At 40.1% G+C, this 20,288-nt stretch overlaps 2 protein-coding genes across 2 annotated transcripts; both read left to right on the top strand.

Annotated features, from left to right (window-relative positions):
• The first annotated feature begins 10,772 nt into the window (after positions 1-10,772).
• LOC120570428 (potassium voltage-gated channel subfamily E member 2-like) lies at positions 10,773-12,782 on the top strand. The gene is made up of 3 exons (XM_039818776.1): positions 10,773-10,961; positions 11,453-11,494; positions 11,906-12,782. The coding sequence occupies exons 2-3, from the start codon at positions 11,468-11,470 to the stop codon at positions 12,236-12,238; spliced, it is 360 nt and encodes a 119-aa protein (XP_039674710.1). The 5' UTR covers positions 10,773-10,961; positions 11,453-11,467; the 3' UTR covers positions 12,239-12,782.
• An 868-nt stretch (positions 12,783-13,650) lies between these two features.
• On the top strand, positions 13,651-18,966 carry casq2 (calsequestrin 2). Its single transcript, XM_039817121.1, has 11 exons — positions 13,651-14,244; positions 15,922-16,006; positions 16,146-16,246; positions 16,359-16,470; positions 16,912-16,985; positions 17,062-17,192; positions 17,297-17,342; positions 17,446-17,500; positions 18,103-18,203; positions 18,305-18,379; positions 18,468-18,966. Exons 1-11 carry the CDS (start codon positions 14,008-14,010, stop codon positions 18,801-18,803), a joined length of 1,353 nt encoding a protein of 450 aa, XP_039673055.1. The 5' UTR covers positions 13,651-14,007; the 3' UTR covers positions 18,804-18,966.
• The last annotated feature ends 1,322 nt before the right edge of the window (positions 18,967-20,288 follow it).

The following is a 20,288-nucleotide window of genomic DNA, read 5'->3' as shown; positions in this document are numbered from 1 at the left end:
TATATATATATATACATACAAAATATACATGCAACATAAACATACATACATACATACATACATACATACATACATATAACACACACACACGTTATGCACTACTGTTGTAGTATAAGTCACAAATATCAATGCTCATGATTTTGTAGTTGCATCATTGAAAAGCATGTTGAGTCTGTATTATGTTACCTGTAACCTACAATATAATTCAGGGCTCATTGGATCATTCACAATATACATTTCTTCTATAGCAGGCTATCTGTTCGATATCTGCTGTGTGTAAATGTACCTTTAGTGCACTGCAGTGCATTTATTCTTGTTTCAAGTGCGTCTTTTATAAACCTCTTACCAAATGTGTCTTCAAAACAAAAATGTCCTGAAAATGTTGTGCAGTGAATACCATATTTGTTTAAAGCCTGTGATAAATCAACTTTGTCGTGCATATCGTGTCTAGTTTACGTTATACATTCCCATTTTAAAGTCAGTGTCCACCTCCCCAAATAAATATATCTGTGTTTACATGTATTTTGGAATCCGTCTAAAATGTCGGTGTCATGTGACAGGCCAATCCTTATTAATAACATGAGGATTAATGTGTGATGATTTCTGTATGGGAAAGAGCTTTAAATATACAGTGCGTTATTTTTTATGGATTTTTAGAGACTGAAAATAAAATTTCTGTGGAGACAAAGACAAATGTGCACTCATTCTTCATATTGTGACCGTAAAAAAGAGGAACAGTTGGAAAAAATACTTTACTAATACTTTTTATGAAACCGTGGTTCAACATTTGAAATAAAGTACCCTTTTAATGTGCTTTTTTAGTTATATTCATACTGAGCTTGGGTGGTAACAAACCTACCCTCCCATTTAGTGTTTCCCATATATTTCGGGGCTTTCTGTCATTGTTGACCAGGGTAACATAAACCCCAGCACGGCCTTACTAATCTGCTCAGAGCCAAAAGAGCATTGGGTGATTCCAGGCTTCTTTACACAAGATTCAGCCAATCAAAAAGCCAGGATCAGTGGCTTATAAATCTCCACTTCTTACCAGTTTAGCTCCATACATTCCTCTATCCTCAGATGACCAAATCTTACACCTCTGTAACTTTCTATGATTAAATAAGAGTGGATTAAACAACCTGTGAACATGTAGGCGTACTTTAAAATGTAATGCCACTTCTTAGGAAGCCCAGAGGCTAAAATGCAAAACTAAGCAATATCATAATGATTCATACGGTTAGGTAATGTGTTGATGAATACAGTGTGTTTTTAACAGTGACACAACTTACACTGTTGTGGCATTTAGAGACCATGAAATGTCCTATCACTGATGTCCTATGACTACCCATTGCAACAAGTCAAGATCTAGGACGCACACTTCAAAGGGGTGGGCGGGTAGGAGTCGGGAACAAATTGAGAATATGACCTACTTTTCCTGACAGCAGGTGCTTTGCAAGGCAGGTGAATAAATAACTTTATTAATTTGTTCAATGGAAAATTTTCTTTTAGTATCACCTAAAACCTTACCTTCAGCAGGAAGAGCACATTCTCTCATAATAGTGTGATTATTGTTTGTGCATCATTCACTCAACCATGAATGACTATGTTTCAACATGTGTAAGGATGACCTCAATTCACCTCAGCTAAAAGAAAGGTACACTCCTTTACACCCTTCAGGCATGATCCATGGAAAATTATTGAAGATTAAATGTCTCATGTTGTTTCTGAGCTGATCAGACAATGCCTTCGTAGTCCCTTGAATGTTATTGCGAATATTGCATCAGTGCTCTTATTTTCCGAGGTTGAAAGCACACGTACACGTTTAAATGTAACGCTAACTAGCACTAAATGTAAACTACAAATTGAGGATGTCGTTTGTGTTTAAGGTATTTGGTCATAAACCAAATTATTGGACAAATAATACATTTGACTTAATGATAGGGCTGGAGGCAAAGTCAGGGTATCATCAAAGTGAGAACAATGATTCTGAGGGGAACATGAATGTCAACATTTCATGGCAAACAATCTGATAGTTGTCGAAATATTTCACTTAAAACCACAAATGTGAAGCTGCTGGTGGTGCTGGGAAAGTCAACGTATCACAAAAGTCAATATGATACATCCTCATGGGGAACGTAAATGTCAGATAATAGCTCGTGCCAATCCATCCAGGAGATGTTGAAATATTTCACACATGTGTTGCTAAAGGAAGTCAGGTAAGCACCTACGTCACTAGTGTTCATGATCTGGGCACCATGGATATCTGCACCAAATTTCACATCAATCAAAACAGTTGTTGAGATATTTCAGTAAAAGGCAAAGGTGTCACACTACATTTAAATGCCCTGAATACTTCTTCCACCACTGTTTATTTAAGTAGTGGAGGTGGATAGCTCTCATGTAATAGCACTCATCTAATTGATAGTCTGCCTGTGCACAATAACATGTCCTTGTTTTTCCTCTCTGATAGTATTAAAGCTGCAGGCCAGGACCTCAGCTCTCTTCTATTGGTGTTATTTTACATTGCCACTGTAAGATACAACACACACTTCGAGTTTGACAGCGCTGTACTTCAAACTAGTTAGAATTTTCTTTTTCACTTGTCATTCCATTTCTCTTACATGCTTTGCATACTCCTCCACTAACCCCCATCCAACACACACCCTCCCTCTTTACTAGAGGGAAGTAATAATATTGTCCTTGTGGAAAAGTACTGGCATCCAGGCCATGCTTTGTTCATTGTCTATTTTGGAGAGTGAAAACACGAACAATAGCCTGAAACAACTGCTCCAAATAGCCTCACGGCGTCGGAATGATGATATTATTAGATGGGATTAATTAGGCTGTATCCTTTACAATCTGTCAATAGCTATGTGTAACATGCATACGTAAAGTTACACACCTTAGAATATACAACTGTCTGTAGCATAACAACATATCAGTTTCAGATGAACTCTATAGATAAATGGCATTTGTTTGCCTAAAGGCATACTGAGCAGGACTTTCCCCATTAAAACACCATAACCCTTAACATAACCTGCTTAGTCTTTATTTGCATCCTATTGGTAATCTGTGTCAGTGATCGCAGTGACTCAGCCTTCTCCCTATGTTATGTCTTCTTATTATTGCTGTTTAGGATCTTTAAGGGTGGTAATCTTTTGGCAGGGGATGTATTACAAATTTAATTCCTGCCCTGAACTTATCCTCTAAAGACAGTGCGTTACTGTCTACTTCTTCCAACAAGTTATAGTAATCAAATGTCTTAGGATAAAGATGGTCGGAGTTAAATTCTGTCAATCCTGGCGGGATTTAGGACTGCCTGAGAGATTCAACTCAGGACATTAAAATCGTTTACAGTAGGTTTGGTTGCCTGAGTCTACACACATGCCTGTGCAGACCCACTTTATTTACACTCATCCAGTATGGCCTCATAGCATTCTCCATGTCTTCCTGCCTTTGAGTCTGTTGGTGTAGTTGCTCCTCAGAATTAAGATGGAGCACCTGCCAGAGACGTGGTATCGAGGTGTCTCGCCCCACAGTCCGGCAGCCCAGAGCCTTTTGATCAAACAAAAAGAGTACCAACATTTGAGCACAGGGACCTCCAGGGGATGACCTCTCATATGCAGATATGGATGTCTGCCAGAGCCCCACTTCTGCATTTGGCCCCTGGGGGCCTCAAAGAGAGCTGACAAAATGTGTTTGATCAAACATTCAAAAGTACCATCTCAAACCAATCTGATATGAACAGGCAGGTCACACAGAGGATTGAATGGCCCCTGCCAGACAAATTATCTGCTGCGAAGGGCCCGGCAGACACAAAAAAAGGGCCCCTCAGATATGGCCTAGATCAAACGAAGGAGGTACCACATGAAACCACCTTGAAATGAAAAAGCACAAAAAAAAAACCCACCTCATGATTTGACGACTGAAAGGGAGAAGCTGAGCAGCTTAGATCTCCCAGCTGCAATAGTTCCACTGGGTTGTATCTATACAAACCTCTTCTGCCTTCTGTTCCAATCTGGTCAGATATAATTGGTACAGGTCTACCTGTTGACTACCAAATGATTTTCCCACAGGTTTTAACAATCTTCCCCAATTTGTTCCTATGGGTAATTTTTGAATGTCCATACCAGCATACAATACAGTAGGAAAGAATACTCTTGATAAAGGACTCAAAATGTTGTTGTCCACATTAAAATAATTAAGTTTCCTAAGAAAATACAAACGTTGGCCCTTTTTAAAAACGGCATCAGCACACTGATCCCAGGATAATTTATGATCAATAATAACATTGAGGTATTTGCACTCCGTCACCATCTCTATCTCCTCTCCTCTTATCAGAGTCGGAGTGGGTGAGGGAGCCCCAAGTCTAAAATCAAAGACCAATTCTTTGGTCTTGGACGTATTCAACTGCAACTAGGAGGCTTCACACCAGTCAGCAAATTCCTGCAACACTGGACCATGTTCAGTTTCATCTCACTCCAATAAACTAATCACAGCAGTATCATCTGCAAATTTAATTACATGACATCCAGGGTAACAACTGCGACAACAGTCAGTGTACAATATGTATAGCAGTGGTGACAAGACACTACCTTGTGGTGTCCCAATTGAAGTAAAGCGGACCCCAGATAATGTGTTTCCCACCTTTACTCGTTGTGGCCGCCCACTCAGGGAATCCAAGATCCATTTAATTAATGTTGGGTTTAGCTGGAAATTGTCTCTAAGTCTGTTTGGTAAAATGTGTGGGTGGATTGTATTGAATGCTGATGAAAAGTCTGCAAATAAAACGCGAGCATGTGTTTTACAACCCTCCAAGTGAGTATACAGATAATTTAAAAGCACTGCAATGGCATCGTCCATCCCCCTCCCAAATCTATAGGCAAATTGTAAAGGGTCAAGGACATGTCCACAGGAGTTAATGATGTGTGTTTTGATGATCCGCTCCAGTGATTTAACTAAAGGAGAGGTGAGGGCGATGGGCCTATAATCCTTGGATGAGGATGGATGGGAGACTTTGGGAAGGGGGGTCACGACTGCTGTTTTCCAAAGCAGTGGAACCACCTGAGTGTCCATTGAGAGCTGGAAGAGGGAACATAAAATTCCACTTAATTGAACCGCACAGTTATCCGGCCCCGGACTCTTCCGCACATTAATCTTCTCAAACACTCGCTGGACCATCTCCTCCTTAATAATCAAAGTGCTCACCATCCCAGCACAATCTATTTCAATCTGCTGCCAGGCAGTGACGTTATCACTGTCATTTATTTCAAAGCGGGTAAAATGTTCATTTAAGTTGTTGGCCAAAGCACGGGATGCTGTGTCATCCATGAAATCATTTTTTTCCCGAAATAGCTTCTGTCTGTTCATGCAAGTCAGCTGAAGAGTCCTCAAAGATGGTCCAGGATGTACACTCCAGGCATCCTTTCAGTGTCTCTATACTGTCCTCATCCCACACCTGGATCTGCTTTTCCACAGGCTTAACCCTTTTCAAAACCTGTTTATAGGTGGGTCTTAGAAGGACTGTGTTGTGATCTGAGCCACCCAGGGGGGCCCTGGCACTGGATGGGTAATCCTTGGGGATGGAGCCGTAACATAAATCGATTATTTAATTTTTTTGTGTTGGACAGGTGACATACTGTGAGAAGGTAGACAAGAGTTTTTTTGAGGGTGCAGTTATTAAAGTCCCCCATTATAAACTTTGGTGCATCTGGTGAGATTTCATCCAATTCCTGGGTGGTATTAAAAATAATGTCTGCTGCCTTGTTTTATGTCTGCTCTTGGATGTATGTAGACAACAGTCACAAATATTTGTGGAAATTCACGGGGAAGATAGGAGGGTCGCATAAAAACTATACACTTGCAATGCAATGCTTTACAGACTTTGGCCTTCTACCTGTTGCCTGGTTCCCCAGTAGGATCTGAAGACCTTTTTTCCCCTTAGGAAACTTCATCCACCCCCATCCAAAAAAATAAAATGTAACCCTAACCCCTATTCTCTTTTGAAGGTGGTGGTGGTGCAATGGACTGGGGGGTAACCCCCCCTACCTCCAAATTAAAATAATAAATATACAGATAACACAGAGGTAGCTGCATTTTAAACTATATTACTAAGGTATCAGTTATATCAATGCTTGCATGTTATGTCTGGGTAGCCTATTTGTATAATTTCTTAATTTGAACTGTTTCTTAATGTTTGTGCTTTCACTTTTGTATTTGTGTCAGGCCTACGTGTTACAGTGGTGATGCACTCTTCTGTCATCCAGCAGCTGCATCCAGGGGAGTGCACATTGCATCTTGTCAAGATGGGGAGGTTGTGACAACTTTGCCTTGTCAGAATGCCTTGAACCCCGTCTGTGACAACAGAGAGGCAATACCATTCATGTAATAGCTGGCTCACGAGGGATAAGTGGCAGTTAGGCAGTACAGGGGTGGACAATTGTGTGCCAGGCCTGTTGACTTATCTCATAGAGCAATGCAAATGTCCCATCCTTCCCTCCAGTATAATCCACTCAGTATTAGAGATTCAACTATTACAAATTTCTAAGCCGATTCCGATTTTCTAACCACTCTACAGCACACACAAATATTTCTTTTCTATCTTTTCTTTAATAGAACATTTCGCACAGAACATAGAACATGTTTTGAACAGATAATGGATCACTATAAAATAGAACTATATATATTACTCCTGGTGTGGGAAATTCACACACATCTAAAGTGCAATGTTAGAACCATTTCCTTCTTTTCACATCCAATATCCAACTAAAAAATATTGTAGCTTTGACCGGAATGAAATCGGCATGTGTCAGACTGACCTGTGGTCACCGGTCATGGCCGAGCACTGTGAAAACCGGCCAATTAATATGTAACCCTAATTAGCTTTTTTGTTTGTTTTCCCACCACAATGAACTCCTTTTTTGCTCTTCTTTTGCTATTCACTGTAAATACATTAAAAGTAGTAATGTCCTAATTACTTTGCCAGTAATGCATTCCAGTCATTTCCTATGCAAAGCCCTGACTAAACTATGACGGCATGTCTGGTATTCTGGCCTTAATCCATGGAATTGGGCTTCAATGGCAAATGGAAACTCCATACATTTCCCTCCCTTGTTAATAACAGCGAAAAGAATAGTGTCTAGTGCTGTGACATTATAAATGAGAATAAATGAAGCATACACCGCTGAGGCCTTTTCTCGTCTGGGCCAAACTGGCTGATGTCAACAGAATTCTTCAGAATCAGAATATGATTTAAGTAACACTTACAAGGAAACACACAACAACCTTAACAAACATGTACAATATAACTGTTTAACAATAAGAAGGCTGTATGGTTTCTTGACTAGAGACATATTAAGTGTGAACTTTCTGATAAAGGTCTTCTAAAATAAAAGTGACTTATTGATGTGATGCAGAAAAAACAGTAGCTTACATTATTATTAAGTGATGAAGCAAACTTTATCAACAGATTTAATTCTTGCAAATCATAATGCATGAGGAAAACACAATCCTGATCTGACATTTCCCACATGGTCACTTAATAACATGGGACATGCCACTGCTTTAGAAAAATAAAAAGCAAGTAATATTTCCATTTTTCCTATTGTCTTGGGTAACTCCTCCAGGACCTGAATTCTCCTTCTACAATGTTTTGCATTTTATTGGGAGAAGCAATGTCATGTCATTATGTACCATATAAACCCAGTATTTTCCCAGTATTGAAAGTAGCCTAATGTATGTACAATAATGCTAAACTGCACCTGTATTATGTCATTGTTTTTAACACTTCAGCTATGAAAAATGTACAAATTGTACAGGCTTACCAGACACCCCAGAACTTGTACTGAAACAAATGAATGTGATGAAACAGGAAGACAATTCTCATTCTAACTTTCAACCAATGATCATTTTTATTTTCACTCGTTTATATAAGCATGTATCCTGACTCCTGTGACTCACTAGTTGTGTTTACGCTTTATGAATGACATAACCCAAATGACCACGAGCACACACATACACACACTTAACATATGAGGTAACAAAAACACACTACGTATGAGCATGTTCCTGCCTATGTGTGCGTAAATAAGTAGGGACAGTATTTCTTATATTCTGGTCAATATGTGTGAATCTGCATTTCAGAGTTTATGTAACATTCAAGCCTATCAGGGGGTTTATGATTCACTGGCTCCAGTAGCACTGCCCTCTCTTTGCCTTGGGGGGTTTCCGTTGCTGTTCTGGTCCGTCTCTGACCGCTGATGTTTAATCCAGCCAGGCTTGTGATGATGAATGATGTCAGGTGCCCCTTAGGTTAGTTAAGTCATAGTTTTGCTGTCCTTAACTTGTTTACACCCAGGAAGAGCTGTACATGTTCGGTGTACTTTGTAATAATCAAGTATCTGCATATACTTACCATGCTGGTATTATACATTCTACATCCTTATATTTATTAAATTGTGTCTGTAGTTGCTAGTTCATTTGACAGAAAATATAGGAGTATACAAATGGCATTATCTGCAAACATAATGAAGTTTTAAGCACTGGACAGCCAGTTGGAGCAGTGTAACCTAAACAGAATAGTGTGTATCATAATTATATAAAGTAAATATATGTATTTTTCGAAATTCTTGTATGTTGATGGTAAAATTAATCCAGCTTTGAAGTATTGTCCGGTAAGATTATAAGGTACCCTTTATAAAGGGTTTATAAGTTGTAACTTACTATTTTATTGATAGTTAACTAATGCTTTTATCAGTTATGTAGCCTTGTAAGACCGTCCTGATCTCGCAAGCTCCAGTTTTCCACTCGCAGATCAGTCTGGCATCTTGAGATAGAGAAAATTTGGAGCCGTTCGCCAAACGACCGAATCAGCGTTGGTTTTGAGGCGGGTTTAGGTGTGACGCAAAGAGAAGCGTTTGTTAGTCTAAACAACATGGCAGCTTCCACAGATGAGATGAACGTAGCTATTGCGCAAATTTTATCAGAATTAGAAAGTATTCCTTCATTGAAAGAAGAGCAAAAAATGGCACTGGAGTCTTTTCTCGAAGGAAAATATGTTTTTGCTTTTCTCCCGACTGGTTTCAGCAAGAGTTTGATCTGATTGATTGATTTGGCCTGTCTATCACCAACATAGGTGGTGATAGACATATGATTTATCCAATCAGCTAACTAGCATTTTCGCCCCTTCCCAAAAGTTCTCCAACGGAAAGTTCCCAGATGGATATGCCAAGCAAATGCGAAGCAATCCATCTGGCGGAGTCAGGTTATCAGTTATGATCCATTATTAAAAACCACTTTTGGGGGCCAGGTTGTAAAAACAAACAAACCTTAGGATATACCTTAGGAAATACCTTCCTTTAAATGTGCTGTAGGTAGGATTGTGAAGATCCAGGACTTAGCCAAAAAATTTGATCAACAACTTCTCAGTCCCTCCCCCCTTTCTGCTAAAGCCCAAAACGGTCTCCTAAGCCCCTCCCCCCCACAAGGGAGAATGAATGCGTGTGCATGAGCAGTAATTGACACTCAGTTAGACACCCCCCCTGGCCCTGATTGGTGCATCTGAACAGGTAGCAGTTGTGCCAGAGGAGCCAGATTTTTTTTTTTTATTACCAGCTTCATGTAGTTCTACTCGAACATAGGATCAGTTTCAGCAAATATGACAGAAAGTTAGTGTTATAAGGCTTACCTACTGCACCTTTAAAGGTTGCCTTACTAGAAAGTTATAAACATTTTTTACAGAATAATTCTTTAAAGCTGGAATTTTACCTTCAACATTTAAAGATGTCGCATTAATTGCATAAATAAGAGTATTTCTACTTTTACCATTGTAAAATATGTGTCTGCTACTGCTCTGACTGATTGTACTTCATACATAACTAATTATTAAACATAATTAAATTTGTCATATTTAACCCATCCTATAGGCCTTTATAGGAGCAGGGGGCAACCACAGGCGCCCGGGGACCAACGACAGTCTTTTTTGACAGAGCCTTTTGGTCAAGGGGCATTGACAGGAGCACTAACCTGACAAACAGTGGTGGTGGGAGGAGATCAGGGCACCGGGAGGAAACCCACAATAACCCAATAACCCAGCTCCACACGGAAAGACCCTGATATTTGCACATGCAAATTTTCATTTCCATAAGACACGTTATACTAAGGTTTGCATTAGGAAAGTCTTGCATTTGCAATGTACTAACATTCCCTTTTTTATCTTACAAAACTTTCTTTTGCATAGAACAGTTCAAACATTTGCAAGACATGCACACACATCCAATTAGGGTCTTGCTGTTAACATTTCACCCCTTTCGTCATCACGACTCCTTTAGGTTGTGAATTTACCAGTCCCAAGCTCATTTTCAGCTCAACTTTATATGTATGTATGTGCATCTGTTTCTTTGTGCATACTGTTCCATTTTTCTCTTGTTTCACTTTACAGAGCCGCCCGCTGGCACTGGACAAACAAACATGATCTGGGACTGATCAGAGGTGGTGGGAGTCATTTTCTCCAGCAGAGAGAAACACTCCAGGGAATGAAACACCAGCCCTTCAAACACAGGATCAAGTATCAAGTGTTATTGTCAGCAGATACCATGCTGAAGTGTCCTTGAGCAAGACAATGGATCTTTGATGACTTAATGGTGCTGCGTTGTGACCGACACTGATACATCATTTCAATTGACCTCAAATGAAAACCCCATTTCAATTCCTTACTTAACCAAATAGCACACATTTGCTTTTTTAATTTTTTATAGAATAGGGAGACAAACAATCTTAAATTGATAATTTGATAATGAAGCAATCATTGACTAATTTCTCTGAAACAATGTTGTAAGTGCATGTGACTATGACTCTAAAATATGTTGCATTTTGCTGCCATCTAGGGAGAGCTTCAGTAAAATTACTACAGAGTAGCAATAACTGTCCTGTTGCACTCTGTGTGGGCAGATGAGGAATTACAGGTAGATAAACACACTGGTCAGGTCAATCTTTAATTATTCAATGTCCTGCCCTGCATTTGTTGCTGGATATGGATAATAATGCATATGAATGTGTGTGTGTGTATGTGTGTGTCAGGTTATAATGACTTCCAGCACTCAATTTTCTTTATCAGCTACATTAACTTTTTGTAAGCCTAACATTTTTAAGGTCATGCCCCACTATCTTTCCCTCTCACCCACACACACACACACACACACACACACACACACACACACACACACACACACACACACACACACACACACACACACACACACACACACACACACACACACACACACACACACACACACCTCTAAACCCACTGTTATCCAGGGAGAAAAGATTAAAAAAGTAAACAAAGAATGACCAGTGGTTGACTTTGTTCCTGTGAGCTAATTACTTTGCTTCTTAGTGTTGCAGGCTGGCTCTCTGTCAGTAATTCGCTATTCTGTTCTGTTTTCTCCCCAAGGTGACCAATTTCATTATGCGGGCTTTGAAAAACTGGCAGACGGTTGGTACAGTATATTCTTCATTTCTGTTTAGTTAAATGATAATATGAAATTCAAGCTGCTAAACCTGTTTCTTATGTTATTTAAATGATTGACTGTAGAATTGCGCATAAATGACTTTGAAGCAATTCAATATCAGTTTGGGCCCTGATGATTTGGCTTTTTAGAGCTCTATTACTTGTTGCTTTCTGCTTTAAAGACTAACCTATACATTATTGTCAAACTCTTAGAATGAACTAAATAACACCTAAGAATGTTTTTGTTTTTTTATACGTTAAATCTAATTGTTGCTTATTTAGTTATGACTATCTTGTTGTGTTGAAAAATACTTTCAGAGGATTTAAGACTTTTTCCAGTGAAATGTGCACATTAATTTTTTACTCCAAAATCTTTCTCTTATTTCCTCCAACTAGATGAGTGCACCTGATTGGTCCAACCTGACCCTTCACCTGGAGGGGTCCCTGACCAGTGCTTTGGGTCATTACCTGGACAACTGGAGGCATAACATGACAGCTGCAGCCAACGCTTTGGACAAGACCCTGGCTGAGGAGAACTTCAGGAACGTCATCTGGTATCTGGCGGTGATGATTGGCATGTTTGCCTTCATTCTTGTGGCTATACTGGTGAGCACAGTCAAATCCAAGAGGAGAGAGCACTCTAATGACCCCTACCACCAATACATCAAGGAGGACTGGACTGCCCAAATACAACAGGGTGACATCGTCAACAACTTTGCAGCTGCATAATGCAAGCAAAGACATTTAATTCACAGCAGATCATTATTATCAGCAGAAGCAGCATCAGCATAACTATAAAAGATTTGCACAAGTCAATATCTTTTTTTTTTTCAGTGAATGCTTTTCACACTGGTCAAATTTGTAACCATAATAATAAAGTCTAATCGATATTGTGTATGTAACTTGTGGTTCAGCTGTTTAGACCTCGATCTTTCACCCATCAGCATCAATAAGGCATTAGGGCAGAGGTTCCCAACCTTTTGCAATGGCTCTGTCAGATGAAATCAAGTACCCATACCCTAGTTTTAAAGAGAATGTTATTTGACACTGTTCATTATATAAAATTGAATTTTGTTACAATTATAAATGAATACAAATTATAGTGACCCTGAAATAATGAAATAAAAAATGGCTGAATTCCATTCCACTGTCCTGACTTTTTGGGGCACCTTAATAGAACAGAGCCATCGTTAATGGTATTAGAAAAAACAACTGATTTTCATGCTACTGCAAGTCAACATGCCTACTGTGAAAAAGGGCTATTGACAATAAATATACTAAAATTCAACCTCACACCAATTATAATCCTATTTTTGTGTTGTATTATTATCCAAAAGCTGAGCTACTCCATGATTCTTTCACATATCCCCTGGACACCCTGGAAGCATAAGTGCATCTTAAACTTTTAGGCGTGGTGTTACTGTAACTCTAGTCTCGCTTTGCCAGACCATCCACCACACGCTGCGCTGTAACTCTCGTTATTCATCAGAGCATACTTGGTTTCTACCTGCAGAGAGCAGAAGAGGCTCCTTCCCAAGCAGCTAGAAAACTATTGTACTTGAAAGTGGAGATGAAGAAGACTAAAGAGGGAGGCAAAAATAGAGGTGCAGCTGTACATCTGTGGTGCAGCTGCTGTGGCTTTGTCAATAGTGTAATAACACTGAATGTGAAGATTAAATATAAAGTTTATGAAGAATGTGTAGGCTTGTGAAGAGCAAAATGGGAACAATTGTTGAGAAATCAAGAAGGCACATTGCATTCTGACAATCAAACAAATCAAACAATATGTTCACTTTATAGTCAGACATTGCACGTGCTAAAATCATGAGGACATCTGCAGAGCAACCATTACACACAGATTATTTGCTTTGCCCTTTGCACACCTGTTGGCAGATTGTCTCATAAGCTGTCACTTAAAATACACCACCAAATCAAACATCCTCACAGACTTAAACACCTAAAAATAACTGAAACCCCCAAATCTCTGGGGCTCAACTCTCTCCGCCACATCACGGACTCTCTCACAGGGAGCAAGAAATGTACTCACTATTAACCCCCCTTGCTATCTCTCTTTCTCACTTGCCGCTTTATTTTTAGCATTCAAACAACTGGGCTCCTAAAAATGGGCCTGTCCTGCACAAGTAGTGGCAGAGGAGCGCTGCTATGTATGGTATCCACCCCCCTGGTACCTCTCAGGCCCGGCAGTACTCCTCTTTTGCCTTTGTGTCTGCAGAGAGAATGCGTGTAGTAGTGATCACAGAGGGAGAAACAGTTGCTAGGTCTTGAGGATGCTTGTAGAAGTTGGATTTCTCTGGATCGCTTGAGATGCTTGAGAACTGCCACTGACGGACCAACTTTTACCTCCAACGTTTTCTGCAGCATTTCCTAAATTTCCCTACCCTTCTGCGGGGCTAAGGTGACCTTTTTGATTGTGAAGTTTTATACTGTCAGACTAAAACCAAACTCTGACTTTCGGGGGTGTGTGGTAGCTCTGGACCATGCTCTCCCTGTGCCTGTTCCTGCTCCCTTGCCTGAGCCTTGTGCCTCTGGCCCCGGCTGCGAAGGGCCTGGAGTTCCCACAGTATGACGGAAAAGACCGTGTCCTAGACATCAATGACAGGAACTACAAGAAAGCCTTGAAGAAACACAGCATGGTGTGCATGTTCTATCATGGGCCCATACCAGACAGCAAGGAGCTGCAAAAACGACACCAGATGACTGAGTTGGTATTGGAGGTAAAGTATTAAGAAGAGGAAAAGCAGGTAGAGGAACAGGATAGTGGGAGAAAAGCAGGGATGAAATGAAAGTTGTCGCTACAGGAGATGAAGGACATAAACGTAATTAAAAAGACAGTTTGTTTTGGTGCCAGTGGGAAAGGACACTAATAGTCAAATTAACCAGACTTAAAAGATTTAGAGTATAATAACTCCACATTAGTGCTCAAATAATCAGAGTGCCAATTGGTTAGATATACAACTCCATCTTAATGTTTGTATGTGTTGATGAGTTTCATCAAGGTCATTGTGTATATGTTTGTACTCTATGAGTTCTCAATAGTCCAGTAAGATGCAGTGCTGTCACCTAAGGTGTCCTCTATCGTCTTAAATCAATGTGTGCTTCTATCCCTTAGAAATATGTCACTCTGAATTTGCCTGTGGCTCTCCTCTTTTGGCAGAAATAAGCTCATGTGTATTATGTTTTAGAGCAATACATGTGAAGGCACAACTACCTTCTCCTTTATTGTAGTGTTTTGGTGGACTCTGATGTTCAAAGAAAATGTAAAAGACAGCTATAAGTTATTTTGTATTCAGGCTCAGCTAAATAGCAGGCGTCTAGTTGATTTGTCTTTGTTTGAATTCCATACAGCAGGAAACAGTGCACACTGTGCCCTGTCTCATGTTACACATGGCATTTGCTCTCTGATCTGTCAAAGGTAATCTGAGCCCAGTCCATATCAGTGCAGTCCTGATATTAGCTTCACTTATTTGACACCGCACAGGTGGGCAATGCTACTAAAGAGTCAGGCACCCAGGTGCAGTATCCATGTACGAAGATTAATTTATCAAAGCTGATAGTATTTGACATATTTGCAGATGGTTTTGCAGCCTTACAAACCGTTTGAGATCTATTTACTTCTTTTTTGAAGTTGATGGAAAATAATTTAAAGGTGCTCTGTGGAATTTTCTTGTAAACACATGAAGATAGCATTTTTTAAATTCATGTTTGCTGACAAGCAATTTTCTTCTTCACTACCATTGTTGGTGCATTGCTACGTTTGTTGGCATGTTATTTCCACCAACTGACATTCAGTGAAATAGCTTGAAACTAATGGCAAGACATGAATCGCACAGCCTGCATGCTCACACGTGTGCATGAACGTCCTTGTGCACAATGCAAAACCATTGCTGCATAGAGTTCCTAACGTCATACCCTCGGCTTTTACTGTGCATTGAACACTGCACATTTATCATACTTTGAATACGCTTCTTCCATCTGTGTAAGGATAATTTCCGGCAGGAGAGTCTCATACTTCTCAACTACTGTACTTCACAGAACAATTGCCAGAACAATTACATATACTGTGGCTTTGGTTATATTTAGAACATGGCAGCCAGGGTGATTATGTAACTGTGTCTCCGTGGCCCCTGGGCAGCTTGAGCACCTCTGTCATATTGCCAACTTTGGTATTTCTTTTCTTCTTAAGACCATACCCAACACCTCAGTAAAGCTCCCATTAATTTATTTTATTCACAAAAGTTGCCTCTATGAATATTTCAACTAAACTGTGATTGTTGTTCTCAGAAGTCAGAACCCAAAATGAATAATGTTAGTCTTGTTTCTTTACATCTTATGTTTTTTTACAACCCTGCTCTTACCATTTAGCCCTTTGTGCTCTCCTTTTTTGGCTGCAGCTTGCAGCTCAGGTTATGGAGGTGAAGGACGTTGGGTTTGGAATGGTCGACTCCCACAAAGATGCAAAGGTGGCAAAGAAACTGGGTAAGTATATGAATGCAGCATACCGTTTATCTGATTGATACTAAAGTCCTAAAAGATGCCCTTAATCGAGTCATATAACTTAAGGAGTAGTTTGTAAATGTATATAATATATATAAAATGTAATTTCCTTCGATCACAGGCCTGGAGGAGGAGGGCAGTGTGTATGTTTTCAAGGCCGATCGGGTGATCGAGTTTGATGGCTTGCTTTCGGCTAACGTTCTGGTGGAGTTCTTGTTGGACGTGAGTAGACTGATTTAAAAGCAGATTCCCAGCTGCTGGCACTAATCAACACCAGTCTTGCCAAAGTTACAAGCTTATCCCAGTACTTCTCACTCTGTCTGTATGTCTCTAGCTGTTGGAGGCGCCAGTGGAGGTGATAGGAAATGCTCTGGAGCTGAGAGCCTTTGATAGGATGGAGGAAGACATCCGCCTCATTGGTTACTTCAAGAGCGAGGACTCTGAGCGTGAGTGTATCAGGCTGATGGCATGAATGATGTTTGTACATTTTTTTTTTTACTTTGCTTGTTAGCTGGGTCTGTGATGGGCTTTCTGTGGCACATGCCCTTCATTATAATATGAGTGCATTTTAACCCCTTCATCCCCACGGATTTACAGATCCATTTTTACCACTGCTGCACACACAGCTGCCACTGCCTGCTCCCATCGCACATGCTGTAGAGTATAGAGTAGTTTACTGCAGCGACATCCCATCTCACCAACAGCATTAAGTGGAGGTCAAAGTTCAGCTATTTTCACTCCCTTATGTGCAAATGTCATGTATACAACAGCCAGAGAAAGCACAAAACAGATGTGTGACCAGGAAAACAAGAGTACAACAAAACCATGTACACACAATGAACACAATTCAACTGAATAACACTGTATATTTACTTTTTCATCCTCAGACTACGAAGCATTTAAAGAAGCCGCAGAGCAGTTCCAGCCCTATATTAAGTTCTTTGCCACATTTGATAAATCTGTAAGTAACAAATAAATAAAAAAATAAAAAAACAGATGCATTATTATTCTTGAGTCATCTGTCTTGGTTGCTTCAGGTGGCTAAGGAGCTGACTCTGAAGTTGAATGAGGTAGATTTCTATGAGCCCTTCATGGAGGAGCCAGTCACCATCCCAGGCAAGCCTCACTCTGAAGAGGAACTTGTGGAATTCATAACCGAACACAGACGGTAAACAAAGAGCAATGTTGAACTAATTACTCAGACAAATGTGTCTTTAACCAATATTGTATAAATACATACTGTAACATTCAATGGGTTTTCTGTGCCATCAGACCAACTCTGAGAAAGCTGCGTGCAGAAGATATGTTTGAGACCTGGGTGAGTGTGATTGGCTGGCTGCGGACAACATTACCAACTTTATATTTAATTTTCCCTGACACGTATAGTAATGTGACATTTATATTTGCCTGCCTCTTCTCAGGAGGATGACATTGAGGGGATCCACATTGTGGCTTTTGCAGAGGAGGAGGACCCCGGTAAGGGAGGGGATAAAAATGAGACTAGAACAGATTAAATCTACACACTGTAATTATACAGCAACTGGCTCAGTAACTCTTGTGTCCTGATATTCAATCAATATTTGCACCTTTCATACAGGTTAGTGACTAACAAGCTAAAAATAAAACAGTAAGACAATTTGAGACTAATGCAACATGTACAACTGAAATGGTAAAAACCACAGATAGAAAAATATATAAAGCAATGAAAACATTTAAAAACAAGATTTAAATGTAATGTTGAAAATCTAATAATGTAATAATAATGTTCAGAAAACATCCCAATAAAGAATTACAAAATATAAGAGAATTTGCAGAACTTATCAATACAAAAACTGACTGACTTTATACTGTAGCAATAGTTAGTTAATAGTAACATTTTGGGAGATGTGCTTATTCAATTTCTTGCCAAGAATTAGATGGAAGGTGATGGAATTGTACTAACTCTCGAGGAATAAGCGTATTTCTCTAAATGCGAAAATGTTTATTTAAATCGGTTGTAATGTGCTCTCTCCTTCTGGGTCTAGTCAATACTTAGGCAGCAGAGTGTTGTATCAATTGATGTATGAATTTGCTTCCAGATGGTTTTGAGTTCTTGGAGATTCTGAAGGAGGTCGCAAGAGACAACACCCAACTTCCTGAGCTCAGCATCATCTGGATTGACCCTGATGACTTTCCCCTGGTGAGCCGTCAAAAGAAAAAGAAAACGTAGCTAGATATTTAGCTCACACGCTGCATGTGAGGTCTAATGGCATCTTTTCTTTTTTCACTGACCCCCATCAGCTGATCCCCTATTGGGAGAAGACCTTCAAGGTGGACCTGTTCAGGCCACAGATTGGCGTTATCAACGTTACAGATGTGAGTCTACGACAACCTGTCTGGCGTGACATGAACGTTTTGTGTTGAGTTTCTCCTGACGTTATTTGACCTGTCTGTCTGTGAGCAGGCCGACAGCCTGTGGATGGAGATGGACGACGAGGAGGATCTGCCCAGCGCCCATGAGCTGGAGGACTGGATTGAGGATGTACTCTCTGGCAAAGTCAACACTGAGGATGATGATGACGACGATGACGACGACGATGATGACAACGACGACGATGACGACGACGATGATGATGATGAAGATGACGGTGGTGATGATGAAGATAATAATGACAATGATGAGGAGGATAATGGTGAGAATGAGGACGATGGTGACGATGATGACGATGATGATGATGATGATGATGATGATGATGATGATGATGATGATGATGATGATGATGATGACGACGATGAGTAATTCATAGTGCAATCCTAGTAAATGTGGACTCTTCTGGGTTTTTTACTTCTGGCCGAGTTTACCATGGATTTCAGACAGTAAAATAACCTTTCACAAACAATGTCAAATTTGTACTGAACATGTGCCCACTAATAATAATAATAAATCTATTTAATATCCAAAATGTCATTTTTTTATTTAAATAAGCCTGGAATAGGTTTTAGGATTTAAAATAAAAGACATACAGACTGTACATACTTACGTTTCTGGACCAGACTTGTACCTCACAATACATGACAATCAATATTTTAAAGGTGCCCTGTCACACAAAACCGTTTTTACTTGTATTTTTTTAAATATGTTAGGTCCATATGTGTTTGTGTTATGTGGTGAATGTGAAAATGAACTGCTACCTCCTCTGTCAGCTCTAGCCACTGAAAAGAAATGAGTGGAGAAATCAGGCCAATTACAAAAGCTGGTCAATCTGACATATTGCCTGAGCTCATTACTATTCATGAGCTCGCCCAGTTGCGCTGGGTAATGGATGCTGATAGCCAGGCTCTCATTGGCTAGCTGTTAGCCAATCAGAGTCAAGCAGCTTAGCTTGTTGAATATTAATGAGAACTGGCACAAATCGAGGTGAGTCTTCCTGCAGGCTTTCTACACCACGCTAGAATTGCTTGAAACAAGGTAACCAAGGCATTTTTTCCACAAAACATGTTACAGAGTCCATGGTAGAACTTCAGACATTACCACAAAGTAATGAAATACGTGTGGCAGGGTACCTTTAAATACTGTTAATAAAGGACTGTCATTCTATCTCTGTTAACTTATTTATTTCATCTTTTAAACCATAACATTGTGGAAACTTCAATCCAAGAATAGGTGACTGTGAGCAGCCTGTTCTCATGAACCATAGTTTGAAAAGCTACGAAAAGTTAAGTACTGTAATTCATATGATTTACATGCTTTTTTGCTGTGTGCACCACATTGACTGCTGCATAACAACGCGGCTGGCCGCGTAGGGAGCTGGTCCGGGAGGATGGGTGGGCGTTAACATTCAGGAGCCAGGGATTGGAGTTTGCTTCCCGGTGAAAACAAACGTGTTCCTTGGGAGTGATTTATACAAACCACGATCTTTTCCTAAACTTAACCGTATCTCCGCCGAAATGACCAGTAGCTCGTGGTGCTCTGTACCCAGCTCACAGTCACCTATTCTGGGGTAAATAGACCACCAACTACCGCTGACCTGACGGAGCACAATGTGGAGCACTGTAGTCGGCAGCACAAAGCTCTGTTGCGGCTTAAACAGTTAGCAACTGTTGCTCTGTAGCACGGAGCTCTGTAGCCGATGTCACCAGTCGGAGGTCTCCTAGTTTTTGTATAATATCATACGTTTTAGTGTGCATAACTTTTCGTACAATATCATACGAACCCATTCATTAGAATGTGTAGCTGTGAGGGTTTCAGCCGGTAGTGGTTCTCTGTCAGGTCAGCAGTAGTTGG

This window comes from Perca fluviatilis, chromosome 12 (genome assembly GCF_010015445.1).
Source record: "Perca fluviatilis chromosome 12, GENO_Pfluv_1.0, whole genome shotgun sequence".
Lineage (NCBI taxonomy): Eukaryota > Metazoa > Chordata > Actinopteri > Perciformes > Percidae > Perca > Perca fluviatilis.
Note: the sequence above shows the minus strand (reverse complement) of the source record. Positions and strands in the feature narration are given on the sequence as shown.

What these genes read in the sequence shown, in the direction of transcription:
- casq2 (XM_039817121.1), top strand. Translation starts at nt 14,008, where the DNA reads ATGCTCTCCCTGTGCCTGTTCCTGCTCCCTTGCCTGAGCCTTGTGCCT. An exon ending in TGCAGAGGAGGAGGACCCCG is followed by an intron (nt 17,501 to 18,102) that starts GTAAGGGAGGGG and finishes ATTTGCTTCCAG; the next exon opens with ATGGTTTTGAGTTCTTGGAG. An exon ending in GCGTTATCAACGTTACAGAT is followed by an intron (nt 18,380 to 18,467) that starts GTGAGTCTACGA and finishes GTCTGTGAGCAG; the next exon opens with GCCGACAGCCTGTGGATGGA.
- LOC120570428 (XM_039818776.1), top strand. Translation starts at nt 11,468, where the DNA reads ATGCGGGCTTTGAAAAACTGGCAGACG. An exon ending in CTTTGAAAAACTGGCAGACG is followed by an intron (nt 11,495 to 11,905) that starts GTTGGTACAGTA and finishes TCCTCCAACTAG; the next exon opens with ATGAGTGCACCTGATTGGTC.